This window comes from Rhinatrema bivittatum, chromosome 3 (assembly GCF_901001135.1).
Source record: "Rhinatrema bivittatum chromosome 3, aRhiBiv1.1, whole genome shotgun sequence".
Lineage (NCBI taxonomy): Eukaryota > Metazoa > Chordata > Amphibia > Gymnophiona > Rhinatrematidae > Rhinatrema > Rhinatrema bivittatum.
In genome coordinates this window covers 408,316,458-408,333,832 of record NC_042617.1, presented here as the reverse complement: position 1 = coordinate 408,333,832, position 17,375 = coordinate 408,316,458, and the positions used below count along the sequence as shown (strand labels likewise).

General features: G+C 39.5%; 1 protein-coding gene across 2 annotated transcripts in view; it reads right to left on the bottom strand.

Annotated features, from left to right (window-relative positions):
- KHDRBS2 (KH RNA binding domain containing, signal transduction associated 2) overlaps positions 1–17,375 on the bottom strand; it is a 1,412,749-nt gene that overhangs the window by 155,217 nt on the left and 1,240,157 nt on the right. For both annotated transcript variants that reach the window (XM_029595673.1, XM_029595674.1), the window contains one exon: positions 14,280–14,362. In XM_029595673.1, coding sequence (XP_029451533.1) covers positions 14,280–14,362 — 83 coding nt within the window. The remainder of the gene's footprint in view (positions 1–14,279; positions 14,363–17,375) is intronic.

The following is a 17,375-nucleotide window of genomic DNA, read 5'->3' as shown; positions in this document are numbered from 1 at the left end:
CTGTGACTGACGGTCAAAACAAAAAGATTCAGCCTATTTAAAAAAAAAAAAAAAAATCTCTTTCTATTCTGAGTATTTATTTTTTAAATTTCTTTTGCAACACTTATATCTTTCTTCTATATAATATTTGGTGCAGTTAACAGCTTATACAAACATAATACATAAAACAGTACAAACAATACTATCAATGCATGAAATAGTGTTAAAAACAATATTCAAATCATTCACTAAAAGCAATATTAAAATAAAATGCCTTGACCCACATCCTGTACAGTCTGATGTCTGATAGTACACGAAACTCAGGTAACAAGGCATTCCTAATAACTGGAGCTACATGTTTAAAAGCCCTTAATGTGATAGATTGCAATATACATGAATGCACTATTGGAACCATTAATAAATTCACATTATTTCTTCCCTATAACTCAGTTTGCCTAATGATAAAAATGTATGCAAATATTCTTGTACCATCACCTTAGCTAAAAATAAAACAAAATAATTGAATATTATCTAACAGATCACTTTACTAAAACCACTCTTGCAAAATAATAAATGCTTATAAATGTCACAGATTACTTAGTTAATTAACTGCTTAAAATACACTAAGAAATTTCCTTTCAGTTTAAAACCTCACTATTCCCTGAAGGCTGCTGCAAAGGTTTGACCCCAAATCCTGGCTATCTCTTTGCTTCTCTCTGTCTGAAACAAAGAACGTAGACTCAGCCAGACCCTATGGCAGACTCTGGGACAAACCCTAGACTTCAGAGACTCAGCTGTGATTGGTTAATAAATGTCAATAGTACTCGATCTCCTGCCTGTGATTGGTTACCAGAGATGAATAGATAGTATATTACTTAATAAAGTGATATCATGTCAGAAGTTCCTTGTTCTAAGATTAAAGTTTATCATACATCAATTAGAATATAAACACAATCTGATATGATTCCAGAGTAAAAACAGGGAGAAGGAATGGCTTTTCTTTTGATTTGCATTTGAAGCCTTCATTTGTCCATATTGCTTTATAAACAGGGACAATTATCTGAAGTTTCTGTGTCTTTTATAAGAACATTTTTAAAAAATTATTGTTACACTAGATCAACATCCAAATTATTCCAAGTATATGCATATTACTGTACAACTGCTCAAGATTAACTTTGCACAATAGCACTGCTAAAACACAACTTCAGTTTTCTTTGAATTCCTTACACCAAATGCCCATAAAGGCAATTACAAAGTAACATCTCAATAAGAAAAGCAATTGTTATGTCACATCAAAGAAGGGAGTTCTTTGATCTCCTTAGCCATTGTATCCAGGACTCAGTGACTTGAGAAAAGATTGCTAGAGCTTAAACCATAAGAATAAATTACCTTAAGGTCTGTGAGGAAGAAATGTATTTGTTTGGCCTTTTTATGAAAGAGTATCCAAACTGACAGTTAAATGAACAAAAATCTCTTAGCCTCTTGACTTACAGGAGAGATCTTGAAATCTAATCTTACTTTTGTTTGTTGCATGCTCTCATAAAATACAGACCTTCTATATCCCAGCAATATGATCAATGTTTCTGAAGCATGCATTCTCACAAATCTTAAACTTGGAGAGGGTGACTAGTTTGTAAAACCTCCTATTAGAAATAGCTACTGTAACTTGAATGCATTTAAGGCAATAGCCAGTGCTGAATGTAATTTTCAAAAAGATTTAGACGTGTAAAACAAATTTTGAAAATTGCTACTTTTACGCCCATAGGGAGTTGAATTTCCAAAAGGATTTACACATATAAGTGGATTTTATGTATTTAAATGAGCTTTTGAAAATTGCTGCTATATATATATATATATATACTACTTTTATGAAAATTACCTCCATAGTTGTTATTTCATTAAGAAAGTCCCAAAGTCCTAAAATATGTAAAAGCTCATGCAATATGCAATTGTAGCATCTAAGTTCAATGTGCCTATTTCTCCAAGTCAGCTGAATTGTACAACTTCCTTGATATAAATTATCTGGTGCACTGAACCTTTACTTTAGTCATTTGTTTATTACAGCACGGTTCTTGTGTTTTGAGGCAACTCTGCTTGTTTGATGCATACTGTATATATGACAGAGGCTCTATTCTGCGGCTATTAGTAAATTTTATGCTCTGTTGTGTGTAACACGCATTGCTACACAACAATTATTTCACATGAATAGGCCCTTAGCTCTTGATTAATTAGGTCTATTGTGACATGCTATAGCTAAATGTAAGCCAATTAAACCCTGATATGCAATACATATCATGCTAAGTATATTGAAGTGTTTCATGACTTGTAGAAGAGTCTGTATGAAAAATTCAATTTTTTTTTTATTAGGAAAAGTTCCTTTTTTTTTCCCAAGTCTGAGAATACTGAAGAAATATATTAAGAGCTCTATTCACCCAGTTCTTTTGGGCCTTTACTTGGTGAATAGGGTTTATTCAGGAATTATCTGAAGTCAACACAATAATTTTGTCAGAGCCAGAAAAAAAGAACTTTGAGATGTGGAGAATGTGAGGCTATCACAGGTATTATGCTAATACAGGTGTAGCCAACTCTGGTCCTCAAGAGCCACAAACAGGCCAGGTTTTCGGGATATCCACAAAGAATCTGTATGAGATAGATTTGCATGCACTGCCCTCATTTTATGCAAATCTATCTCATACATATTAATTGTGGATATCCTGAAAACCTGGTCTGTTTGTGGCTTTCGAGGACAAGAGTTGGCCACTCTTGTGCTAATTATAGGAATTATTAGGAAGGGAATGGCAAATAAAATGGTAGATTTCATAATGCCTCTGTATCGCTCCATGGTGAGACCACACCTTGAATACTGAACTGAATACATCTCAAAAAAGATATAGTTGTACTGGAGAAGCCACAGAGAAGGGCAACCACAATGATAAAGGGAATGGAACAGCTCTCCTATGAGGAAAGGCTAAATAGGTTAGGGCTGTTCAGCTTGGAGAAGAGACGGCTGAGAGGGGATATGATAGAGGTCTTTAAAATCATGAGAGGTCTAGAACGGGTAGATTTGAATCGGTTATTTATTCTTTCAGATAATACAAGGACTAAGGGACAGACTATGAACTTAGCAAGTAGCTCATTTAAAACAAATTGGAGAAATTCTTTTTCACTCAATGCATAATTAAGCTCTGCAATGCATTGCCAGAGGATGTGGTTATGGCATTTAGTGTAGCCTGGTTTGAAAAAGGTTTGGATAAGTTCCTAGAGCAGAAGTATATAAAATGCTATTAATCAATAAGGATTATTAGATTGGGATCTATTCATTTAATGTTTGGATACCCACCAGGTACCTGTGACTTAGTTGGCCACTGTTGGACACAGGATACTGGGCTTGATGGACCCTTGATCTAACCCAGTAAGGCATATCTTAAGTCCTTTTGCTCCATCCCCAACCTGATCCACCTGTGGTTGATTACCAGCACACTTTTGTGATATTTGTCTTCAGGAGGTATTTTCATTATGTCACTCCCATCATCTTCCAAGGGAAGAAACATGTCAATTTCACTTTTTCTTCTTCCCTTGGGAAATCATAGATGCTGGGCTATGCTGCTAACTTCCCTTTCACTCTATTATATTCCATTGAGATGGAATTTTAAAAAGTATCAGTATCAGTATCAATGAGATCTTAGATGGTTCCATTTTGGAGCCAATTCTTTTCACTTTGAAAAAGACAGTACTTCAGTCTTTGCAGCATATATCCCAATATTGTACCAGAAGGACTGGCTGGATGATGAGCATATGCATTTGTTGATGAAACAAATAAACAAAACATGAAGAGTGCATCTGTGTGTCTGAAATAAATGCATGGTGCCTTCAAAAATGGTTGGAAATTTTTGGTCCAGTCATTTTCAGACACATAATAGTCTAAGAAGCAAGGAAAGTTAGAGTTTTCTTTCTCTTCAAGTCTGATGGGGGTGGGAGACAAGAAAGGAGGAAGAACAATCAACCTGAAACACTTTTTCAACCAGTCTATTCCTGCATGACTTCCTCATTTTGTTAACCTGAAAATGAATGAAAAAGATGACTTTTGTTCAGTCATCTCTCTGTTGGTTTTCAGAGGTTGTAATTTTGAAGCTCTTTCTCAGAGTTAAAAAAAAAAAAGTTTGAAAACAAATTTATATAGGAAGGCGAGAGCAAGGCCGGCTGTTGCTAGTTATCACAGTAACACGTTGTCAGACGAAAGTCTGTTATCTCTCTGTTGATTGCTACAGGGTCACTATATCATTCAGCAGGTGTAAGATTGTATCTGCCTATATACGGTAGAGAGAGACCTGTGATTCACAGCCCTGTTATATAGCGCAGATTCTGACTGGAAGCAGCCTTTGCTCTCTGAATTTCTTTGTGTGAAAAGGAGTCAATGTGCTGTGTGTGACTCTTCCACAAACACCTAATTATAAGTGCAAGTCTGCATATAATCACTAAGCAGACCGCAGTGTGTGTCTTTTGAGTGGCAAGCTTTGTTTCTAACAAAAGTGAATATGGCTGGTCTGCTATGCTGTCTGTGTATTTTCTACATTATTTAGACAGAACAATACACTATGGGGCAGATATTAAAAGCTATGTGCAGCCGTAGATTTGTGCGCACAACCCGGTGTGCACAAATCTAAGCCTGATTTTATAATATGTGCGCGCAGTCGCGCGCATGTTATAAAATCTGGGATCGGCGTGTGCAAGGAGGTGCACACTTGTGCACCTTGCGCGTACCTCTAGCCAAGGGTACCACACTTTGAAGGAATGCTTGATAGCCAGCAGCTCTTTATCTCCAATGCCATAGTTCCTCTCGGCAGGTGAAAACCGCCTTGAGAAAATAAACAAGGATGTAGAGTATGACTGTCACTGTGCTGGCTAAGCACTGCCCCCACCCCGACATCAGAGGCATCGACTTCCACAATGAATGGTCGTTGCGGGTCCAGGTGATGAAGGCAAGGTTTTTTTTAGAAAAGCCTCCTTAAGAGTTTAGAAAGTGGCAATGGCCTCGGGTGACCATTGTGAGGGATTGGCTCCTTTTCTAGTCATGGCAGTGAGTGGTGCCGTCAGGGTAGAATAGTGGTGGATGAATGATTGGTAATAATTTGTGAAGCCGAGAAAACAGCAGAGAGCTTTGAGCCCAGTGGGTTGTGGCCAATCTTGTATGCTTCTGGGGGTCCATCTGAAATCCTTTGTCGGATACTATGTAGCACAGGAGTGGAACAGACCTCTGATGAAATGCACATTTCTCAAGCTTGGCATAAAGATGATTCTCTCGAAGCCTCTGTAGAACTCTGGTGACATCTACTTGGTGACTCTGTGGATCTCGAGAGAAAATTAGTATGTCATCCAAATATACAACCACACATTGGTAGAGCATGTCTCGCAGGATCTCATTCATCATATTTTAGAAGACAGCAGGGGCATTACATAGGCCAAATGGCATCACTAAATACTCGAAGTGGCCATCACGAGTGTTAAAGGCTGTCTTCCACGCATCCCCTTGACAAATGCAAACTAAGTTATATGCCCCTTTTAAGTCTAATTTTGTGAAAATCGTGGCCCCTTGAAGTTGGTCAAATAGTTCTGAAATCAGAGGTAAGGGCTTTCTGTACTTAATGGTGATTTTGTTGAGACCTTTGTAATTGATACAAGGGCAAAGGGATCCATCTTTTTTGCTGACAAAAAAGAATCCAGCTCCAACTGGGGATTTGGATGGATGAATAAAACCCTTCTGTAGATTTTCTTTAATATAGGTCAATATGGCCTCAGTCTCTGAAAGGGAGAGCGGATATACTCTTCCTTTACGGGGCTCGGTGTCTTGTTTTAAATTAATTGCACAGTCGAAAGACCGGTGTGGTGGTAGGACATCTGCTGAAGTTTTGGAAAAGACATCTTGAAATGGGGAGTATTGAGGTGGCAGTCAAGGTGGGCTAGTAGAGCTTGCCATGCAGGGCATAGGAGTTATCTTCTTCAGACATCTGTCATGGCAAGCAGCACCCCATCGTGATAATTCCAATGTGGCCCAGTCAAACTGGGGTGTGTGTTTTTGAAGCCACGATAGGCCAAGTACGATGGGATGGATGGCTTTGTCGAGAACAAAAAAGAAGATAGTTTCAGTATGAAGAGAACCCGTGCGCAGGCATACAGGTTGTGTAGAGCAGGAAACCTCTCAAGGTAGTGGCTCACCATGGATTGAATAAAGAAGTAGGGGAGTGAATCTTGGAATGGTAGGAATCCGAAGATGCTCAACCAGTCTTCTGAGTATAAAATTGCCCCCTGCTCCAGAGTCAACTAGTGCAAGCATTTGATATTCAAGAGTCCCGGAAATAAGTGAGACTGGGAGTGTTAGTGGAGGAGATGGTATAGTAAAACCTAGGAAGAGTCCTCCCATGGATCCTAGGTCTGCAGGTTTCCTGGACAGATAGGACAGGATTGAACTGCATGGCCAGGTTGTCCACAGTACATGCAGAGACCCATCTTCTTGCTGTGGTGAATTTCTTTGCTGGTTAAATGACTGTGGCTTAATTGCATGGGCTCGTCTTCCTCAGAGATTGAAGAAGGTTGAGTCTCTACAGCTGGGGTAGGTCGAGGATGCACACCTCCAGATGAAGGTTTCTTGAGGCTCTTAACCTCAGATGAATGCTCCCGCAAGCGGCAATCAATTCTACCTGCCAGGTTAATGAGGGAATCCAGCGTCACAGGTATTTCATGTGCCGCTAGTTCATCCTTTATGCGGGAGTTGAGGCCTTCTAGGAAAATTGTACGTAGACACCCCTGGTCCCAGGGCAGCTCTGGGGATAATGTCTTGAAGTCGATGACATAATCCGAGAATAGCTTAGTTCCCTGTTGAAGATAAAGCAGGGCTGATCCTGCGATAGTCTTGCAGGCTGGGTCATTGAATACTGACTTGAATAAATCCAGAAACCCTGGCAAGTCACTGAGGATTGGATCGTTGCATTCCCAAAGAGGTGAAGCCCAGGCGAGGGCTTTCCCATCAAGCAAAGACAGGATTAAGTGGTCTTGGCTAGTACTGTAGGGAAGTAAATTGATTGAAGTTCAAAGTGCATACAGCACTAGGGATGTGAATCGTTTTTTGATGATTTAAAAAAATCATCCGATATTTTTTAAATCGTCAAAAATCGGTACAGTGCGCGATACAATAGAAATTTTCACGATTTATCATGAAAAATCGTTACTCCCGTTAGTGTCTACTAACGGGAGTTATTTGGGGGGAGGGCGGGAAAACCGGCACACCAAAACAACCCCTAAACCCACCCCGACCCTATAAAACTAATCCCTTACCTCCCCCCCCCCCCAAACCCTCCCAAACGTTTTTACAAGTACCTGGTGGTCCAGTGGGGGCGCGGGGACCGATCTCCCGCTCTCGGGCCATCGGCACCATTTTGACTGCCACTCAAAAATGGCGCCGATGGCCCAATTAAAAAAACCCAACCTGACCCTTTAAAGATGACCCCTTAGCTTCTCCTACCCTCCCGATCCCCCCAAAACATTTTTAAATTACCTGGTGCTCTAGTGGTGGTCCCGGGAGTGATTTCCCATTCTCGGGCCGTCGGCTGCCACTCATAAAGATGGCGCCGATGACCCTTTGCCCTTACCATGTGACAGGGTATCCGTGCCATTGGCCAACCCCTGTCACATGGTAGGAGCACTGGATGGCCGGCGATGGCGCAACAGCATTACCAATGATGATAGTGATTTTATTTAATTTTTAATTAATATTTATTTATTTATTTAGTATTTTTTATATACCGACATTCGATGTCAATCGAGATATCACACCGATTTACATTCAGGTACTGTAGGTATTTCCCTATCCCCAGAGGGCTTACAATCTAAGTTTTGTACCTGAGGCAATTCTGCTTTACATGACTGATTAGTTATTTCAAAGAGGATTACATTTAGGTACTTTAGTTTTTTCCATGACCCCAGAGGCTTACAATCAAAGTTTGTGCCTGAGACAGTGTAGGGTGAAGTGATTTGCTCAAGGTTATAAGGAATGTCAGAGAGGTTTGAATCAGATTTTTTTTTTAGGTAAGATAATCCAGCTATAGAGTAAAGATCAGGTAAGAAGCTTGAACAGCAGCTGCCTGTTCCCATCTGTACTGTTTCTATGGCTCAGGGCACAAGAAGACAAAGTCAATGGAGGGTAGCATTAGCATCAGCAGTGGAAGATCACTAAGACAGAAGCATCCAAAACCAGAACAACATTGCCCCTGATTCATCCTGAGCAGTATCTTTAGCACATATTCAGAGAAATTATTGATGCAGGTGAATGATGTATGAGATTTTAAGAATCAGAGGATACTGATTTTTTAGTAGCCCTGGAGGTTCTGTGGAATCTAGTTACTAGCGTTCCATCATGTGAGAAGCCACAGGAGGCAACAAGTAATGCTGCTGAGTAGGGATTTGCATTTGGTTAAAACAAATAGGGGTAGATTTTAAAAAATAGCGCAATCGCGTACTTTTGTTCGCGCACCAGGCGCAAACAAAAGTACGCTGGATTTTATAAGATACGCGCGTAGCCACACGTATCTTATAAAATCCGGGATCGGCGCGGGCAAGGCTGCCGATTTTGGACAGCCTGCACGCGCCGAGCCGTGCAGCCTGCCTCCGTTCCCTCCGAGGCCGCTCCAAAATCGGAGCGGCCTCGGAGGGAACTTTCTTTCACCCTCCCCTCACCTTCCCCTCCCTTCCCCTACCTAACCCACCCCCCTGGCCCTATCTAACCCCCCCCACCTTTATCCATGGATTTACGCCTTCCGGAGGCAGACGTAAATCCGCGCGTGCCAGCGGGCTACTGGCGCGCCAAGACCCGACCTGGGGGCTGTTCTGGAGGGCGCAGCCATGCCCCCGGAATGCCCCCAGGCCGATGCCACGCCCCCAGGCCTGCCCCCAAACGCCGCATCATGCCCCCGAAACGCCGTATCATTTGGCGACGCCCCCGACACGCCCCCGACACGCCCCTTTTTAAAAGCCCCGAAACTTACGCGTGTCCCGGGGCTCTGCACATGCCGGCGGCCTATGCAAAATAGGCGTGCCGGTGCGCGAGGGCCCTGCTCGCGTAAATCCGGCCGGATTTACGCGGGCAGGGCATTTAAAATCCGCCCATAAATGAATCCTATACAGGCTCTGCCAATACTTACCAAACCTGAATGCATGTTTACAACAAATTTGAAAAAATATAAACAGTGCTTGATGGTGTTTTCTGAAATATGATAAATATGTTTAACTCTCAGGGTCAGCTGTAGGATGAACACTATTTGGAACTTAAAACATTCATCTTTCTTTCTTTCCTTCTCACCATCCTGCTCACATCTCAGACCAGTTCTTTCTCTTTCTCTCTCCCCTTCCTTAGCTCAATCCCTGGTTCTCTTTTCCTCCATCATTTTCTTCCTTCTTTTTGTCCAGTGTGATCTTTAGATCTTTCTTCCCTATTACAACTTTTATCCATTATCTTATTTTCCTCTCTCCATTCCTATCACAAGCTCAGTCTTTGATCTTTGATCCCTAGCTCCTTCTCACTCAGCTCATGAATCCAACCAAGTCTGATTATCCCAGAGTCAGCAGGTTAGGCAGCAGTACAGCACTACCCTTATGACAATAAAACTGCCTTCAGATAATGTGAACAGTCCTAGTGCCTATGAATGAGCCATAGCCCACCTCTGCATTCTCTGCCTGCTGGCACATTCTTTTGCTGGAGAGTTGATATCAAAATGTCATCCTCTAAACCAGATAGTAAGGGGTACAAAGTCATGTGCTACTTCACAGAAAGTGTTTCTTCTTGAGATGTGGGTGTCTCCACTGCACACACCTAGTTTTGACCCTGAACAACTGGATTGCACCAAACTGGTGCAACTCTGCCAAAAGGTTATGGGCCCAGAAAAAATATTCTAAACCCAAGCTGTTCTCATCCAAAGAGACACTGAAAGCTACAATCCAAGATTGCTGATTCAAGTCTGAAGCAAGCTATAAAGAACATCTTTTAGGAGACAAAGGACCTGAACTGGGTACTCTGCTGGTTTTGACTGTAAATAATTACTGAGAGTAGAGGAAAAGAAAGTCAACTAGCCCAGCATAGACTTCAGTACAATTTAACTAAACTAAATGCAAGCAATCACCATCTATGGAAATGTTAAAAGGCACAGACAACCAAGGCATAGATACTCAGATTAATAAAAGATCAACTGAAAAAAAGGAATAGGATGGAAAACACTGCTCTGAATTACTACATTGTAATTTCTGTAAAGTATTCAGAGGAGGGATGAATTTAATGGTCCTTTAGACTTCTTTCAACCTATTCAAATGTTTAAATATGAATGATTGGAAACTATTACCAATATATAAAAGTTCCTGATAGTAATACGTCCATAATAGATAAGCAAAAATAATTTGACATTTGAAACATGATATAATTTATCATTTCTACAGCTAAAAATCAGATCATATTAAATTAAATAAATCTCTGAACATAGAACATTTAATTGCCATAATGGGTCAAACAAAAGGCCAATCAAACTCAGGATCCTGTTTCTAAATGTAGCTAGTCCAGGCCACAAGTACCTGGCAAGATAACTAAATATAAATAGGTTATATGATGCTTATATCCTATGGATAAGTAGTGGATTTTCCCAAGTCTCCATTAATAATAGTTTATGGACTTTTCTATTAACTTGTCCAAACCTTTTTTAACCTTAGCTACACTAACAATTGTTACCACATCCTCTGGCAATAAATTCCAGAGCTTAATTATGCATTGAGTACAAATAATATTTTCTCCTATTTATTTTATATGTATTACTTAGTAATTTCATTGTGTGCCCTCTACTGTTTGTACTTTTTGAAAGAGTAAACAACCAATTTGAATTCACCCACTCCATTCTGCTCATTATTTTATAGACCTCTATCTTATCTCCTCTCAGCCATCTCTTTTCCAAGCTGATGAGCCCTAACCTTTTTAGCCTTTCCTTATCGGAGAATTGCTCTATCCCTTTTATCATTTTGGTCACCCCTCTCTGTAACTTTTCTAATTCTACTATATCTATTTAAAAATACAATGGCCAAAACGTCACACAATACTCAAGATGTGGTTGTAACATGGAACAGTTACAGAGGCATTTTGAAATTGTTTTATTCTCCATTTCTTTCCTAATAATTTCTAGCATTCTATTTACTTTCTTGGCTGCCACCACATTGGGCAGTAGATTTCAACATATTATCCACAATGACACTTAGATCCTTTTCCTGAGTGGTGACTCCTAATGTAGAACTTTGCATTGTATATCTAAAATTCATATTGCTGTTCCTTAATTGCATTACTTTGCACTTGTCCACATTAAATGTTATTGTCATATGTGTGCCCAGTATCCCAATCTCACATGGTCCTCTTGCAATTTCTCACAATCCTCTTGTGATTTTACAATTTTGAATAATTTTGTTTCATATGCAGATTTGAACACCTCACTAATTCCCATTTCTAGATCATTTATAAATATATTATACAGCAGTGGTTCCAGAACAGATTCCTGGGATACTCTACTATTCACATTTCTCCATTGTGAAAACTGACCATTTAGCCCTACTCTCTTTTTTCTATCTTTTAACCAGGTCACAATCTACAATAGGACATATCTTCTATCCCATGACATTTTAATTTCCTCAAGAGTCCTTCATGAGGGACTTTGTCAAATACTATCTGGAAATACAGACACACTATATCAACAGGCTCACCTTTAGCCACATATGTATTTACACCTTCAAAAAAATGTAGCAAATTTGTGAGGCAAGATTTCCCTTGACTAAATTCATATTGGCTTTGTCCCATTAAATGATGACTATCTACATGCTCAGTAATTCTGTTCTTTATGATAGTTTCTTCCATTTTGCCTGGTACTGACTTCAAACTCACTGGTTTGTAGTTTTCTGGATCTCCCCTGGAACCCTTCAAAAAACTGGTGCTATGTTGGCCACCCTCCAATCTTCAGGGACCAAAAATGATTCTAAAAAATAATATGCGGTTAGTTCTCAATGACAGACTTTTTATTGTGGCTCTTCTGAGATTGATATTAAAAAGAGTCTGGCCCTGAGATTTGAAATTTTTACCACTCCAAATGGCAATATTTAACCTAGGTAAGTCATTCCCACATAAACATTTGCTAGATAAAAAGAGGAAGGTGGGAGGCATTCCAATGGTGTGGCTAATATTAATACAACTAATGCTAATATTTGTTGCTAGCCAGATAAACTTTGCTGGGTAAGTTTGATATAAAAAAACACTGTCCTGCAATTAGCTGGGTAGCTTTAGCTGGGTAACTCAGTTGAGTACTTGCCTAGGTTATGTTCTGCTTAATATATGGGTAAACTTATTCAGGTAATTTTTTCACTCCTCTCCTCACTCAATATGGACCAGTCTGTTTTTAGAATCCTAATTACTCTTTATTTGTTTTGGGGTTTTTTTGCACTATGAGGTAGCTATTGGTACCTTGTCCAGGTACACAAATTTAAAAACTGAGCTGTACAGGTTGATATTTGGAACTGAAAAACCCAAATTAAAGGGCTATTTTCAGAAGGTGTTCCAAGGGTGAATGGGTATTTGTCCAAGGAAATTGCCTTCTAAAAATTGTTCCCTCACCTTTAGGGAAAAGAATGCACACAGTCCATGGTGCACACATTTTGCCCCAGAAACAAAAACGATGGTGCTAAGGGTAGTGTCAGGGCAGATACCTTAAAGTGGAGATTTCATTTTGAAATTCCTGTAAGTTCTTTATCCCATATACTTCGCTCCTACATAGTATATGGAGTAAAGTATCCTTGTGGGCCTGCAAGATATACATTGGGACTGAAAATAGTCTCTAAGTACTTGGATTGGCCAATTTTTGTTATTTTTTTAAAATATTTTTTAATATTTAATATACGTTAGTACTCCTCAACATTTTTCATTTCATGGTACACTTTCCAGTTTGCTCAATTCTTGTAGTATATTGATTGAAATTTACCCCCCCCCCCTCCCGAAGCAATGATCCTCTCTCTCTTTCTCTCACTTCCTCCCTCCCCCCACTGAACTTCTCTCTCTCTCTCCCCCCCTCTCCCTGCTGATTCTGCCATCTCACTCCCTTTAGCTACCATCCATCCATTCTCTTGCCCTTCTCCCCCTCCCCTCAAAAACCTCTCTTGAGCCTTCTTCCAAACTATCCTCTCTCACTCTCTGACTCTTTCCTTGCCCCTTGATCTTCTCTCACTCCTCCCCATCCCACCCAATCTTCTCCCACTCATTCCTCCTTGCATGATCCTCTTGTGTGGTAGATTTCAAAATATATATGCCTTTGGGGGATTTTTCATTTCCTTTGTTTGGGGTGCTGCCCTTTTTAGAGCCAATGAGGCAACAGTGAGCGACAGCAGCCTGCTGAGCTTTATTGGCTGCAGCTGGAATGAGTTACAGTGCCACCATCAGAGGGATACAGCTATCAGCCTGGATACAGACTGAATTGGCAGCATTGATATGAGCAGTGACGTGCTAAAAAGGAGACAGTTATCTTCACACCCCCACTCCCACTCCAGCATGCTCCTCTTTCATATCCTCCCTAGAATATCTATCTTTCATCCCTCTCCTACTTGTTCAATAGGATGAGAACAAGGCTTCATGATGTATCTGTCTGTCTCCTCCTCAGTCAGCTTCAATTTGAAGTTTGAATGCACAGTGCTGGGGAAGTTCTGTGAGACTATGGGGATGCAAGTTCAAACTTCAAATCAAAGCCAGCAAAGGAGGTGGATAATACTACATAATGGTGGGAGGGAAGTGGGAGGAGCATCAAGTTGGGGCTGTTGCTGCTGCAGCACAGCGAGGACTTTTGTGGGGCATATCGGTTGAGAAGCACTGCTATAAACTACCTACTCAGTAAAATCAAAGATTTATGCCTGAACCTGATCTTTAATAAGTAAGTCAATATAATAACTTTAGATTTAGCACCATTCACAAAAAACATGTAGCATTTATACTTTTTACCTACTGATTACAATATTTGAAATATCCTCCATAATTTCCTTCACATTATTGGACTTTAACTAAATATACATTATATCAATGTTTCATCTTATGTTTGGTGAAAATTCGATAGATGTCTCAGATCACTATTAAAATAGCATACAAGGTACTGCTTTATGTAAGTCACCTCAAAACATATTTGGAACAGTCATAGAAAACTATTAACCACAAGGTTTATTACTGATTCAAAATAAATTGGAATTTCAAACTTTACCTCTGTGTTTGGGAGCCATAACTATTGTCATAGTCGTCATAGCTTTGATCATCATATTCATCACCATATCCATCATCATACCCCTATGAAGAAATCAGTGCCAAATAAATTAGAAAATGCATTAGGACACCCACAAAACTATGCACAGAACACAATACAGCACTTTTATTGTACTGTTTACATTATTATGTAACCCATTAAACCCATGTGAAGCTTGACAATTGCCCTATATGATGTGTCTAGTAATCAATTATTAATTTTGCAGACCCTAAGTTTTACATCAATAAAATATGTTTCTCTGAAGAAAACATTTCAGTGGAGCATAGTTGGATTATTGGCAGATGTTAATGAAGACAATTGTTTTCTATGAAATTCAATACACAAATGCTTCTGTGAATATCTACAGTTGAATAACAACCGCTGAAATGAAAAAAAAAGCCAACAATATATTGATCCAACAGCACTGTTAAGAATGATATTGTTGACTATGAAACTATAGCATTCAGTAGTTTTTCTTGTGAGCTAGAATGAAGACAGAAATCCCAAGACTTGCAGTGTTGAACATACAAAATTGAATACCTTGACCAAATACTTCAGAAATGACTATATGCAGAGCATATTTCAATGACAATTAAATTAATAAAGGGTATTAGGGGTGTGCATTCGGATTGACCGCATTAGTAAAACGCAACTCATATTTTTTTTTTACTTAAAAAATTGATTCGACATAAACGATCGGATTTCCCACATATCGAACATAGATATGTTCGATATGTGGGAAATCGCGATTGTTGAGCCAAAATAAAAATTTAAACCCCCTCACCCTCCTTAATCCCCCCCCCAGACTTACCACAACTCCCTGGTGATCGAGCGAGGAGTGAGGACGCCATTTCTGCAATCCTTGGCGAGAAGCATGTGACGTCGGCGGCACGTCGAGTGACGCCGGCGTCACGTGATTCCCGGCTCGTTCGCGCCGGACGGCTCGTTCGGCCCAAAAAGAACTTTTGGCCAGCTTGGGGGGGTCAGGAGGCCCCCCCAAGCTGGCCAAAAGTTCTTTTTGGGCCGAACGAGCCGTCCGGCGCGAACTTGCCGGGAATCACGTGACGCCGCGTCTGAGTGATGCGGCGCCACGTGATTCCCGGCAAGTTCGCGCCGGACGGCTCGTTCGGCCCAAAAAGAACTTTTGGCCAGCTTGAGGGGGTCAGGAGGCCCCCCCAAGCTGGCCAAAAGTTCTTTTTGGGCCGAACGAGCCGTCCGGCGCGAACTCGCCGGGAATCACGTGACGCCGCGTCACTCGACGTGCCACCGACGTCACATGCTTCTCGCCAAGGATTGCAGAAATGACGTCCTCACTCCTCGCTCGATCACCAGGGAGTTGTGGTAAGTCTGGGGGGGGATTAAGGAGGGTGAGGGGGTTTAAATTTTTTTTTTGCACATATGTACATATACCCAACTCATTGGATTTTTTTTATGTCCATATTGGCCGCAAGTGGGACCCCCTTTCGGACATAAAAAATATGAACATAAAATTTTGCTCTGCACATCCCTAAAGGGTATTCCATTTCTTAAGAAATACATATATATGGATTTCAGAACTGGTAAATAGAAAGTATAGTAATTAATTACTAACTAATGCATCTTTGTACTAGATAACTCTAAAATTTAAGATCACAGATATTGTAGCAATACCCTAGATTTACCAATTAAAAATTATATTTATATTTTGTGACATATGACATAAATTCAGATGCAAATCTCCAGTAGCATAGAGTCAAAGTCTGCAAGAGCAGCTTTAGAGTAACTAAAGAGAGGTAGAAAAATTAGAACAAATGGAAGTTCTCCAATTCCACCCCTCCCCTATACCATCACCAATTGAGAAAACTGCTAAAAATTGTAGATTGGTAGATATACATGTTTTACATAAATAAATTAAACAAATAATTGCTAAAGTTTAAATATAAAACACAGAAAATACAGTTAAGCAAATAAATGTTATCTATCTATATATAGATATAGATATATCATACTATAATTGAATACACAAATGGATCTATTTGAAAAGAACTATAAAGTTGGAAAGCTGACATTCAATTTTAACATGTTTGCTGATACTGGTTTATCATAGTATTCACAACGAGATCCATATTTGAAAGCATTTAGCTGGATAACTCAAATTTATTCAGCTAAATGAAGATCTGGCTAATTATCTGGCTAAATTCTCATTGGATAAGTTAGGAAACTAGAATTTAGCCAGATAAGTTAGGGGAATTCCAGGGACAAAACTAGGAGGAGTTGAATATCAGAGTTAGCTGAATAACTTATCTAGTTTGCCCTAGTTGGCCCATAGTCTTGTCTGGATAACTTTAAAAAAGTCAGATATATTCACTGATATAGCCGTGCTGCTGAATATATGGGCTAAGTCAGCCGAGCTGCACAGTGGCTGAATATGGACCTCAATGTAACTATATACAAACTGTGTTGTGGGCACATTAATTAATTTAATGCAAAATTTTAACTCCATTTATTGAGGTAAAAATTTATAGCATTAATGCATCTGTATTAACATTTGTACTATTTAATATGCCCTTGATTTATCCACAGTAATAATGAGGTAACTTAAACAATTTTGAATCCATTCTCTCATTATCATAAACAACAATGCAAATATAAATACAAGCACAATAATATGGACTTTAAAAGCATTTAATGCCTATGTTAATTAGCTTTGATCTTTAAGACCAGTATAATTGCAGTATAATTGATGAACCCCAAAATCATTCTAATAATTAAACTAAAAATATATTTCTACCTTTGTTCTTTTTCCCTTATCTTACTCTTTTATTTATCTTTTCTGCTTTTAATTTTTCTGTCTTGACCTAACTGTTCTTCCTGGTTCTTTTTAAATTTATTTTGTTTTCTCTCTCTCCATCTCCTGTATTTATTGTTTCTTCCCCAGACATCTTTCTTTCTTGTTCATCTCTTGCCTCATCATGGACAATGAAGTAGATTTAACTATGTTAAGCTTGATATGTTTGATTTTATTGTATTATTGTCTGTGATTTTGGACTATGTGTGTTCATATGTAACCCTCCCTGA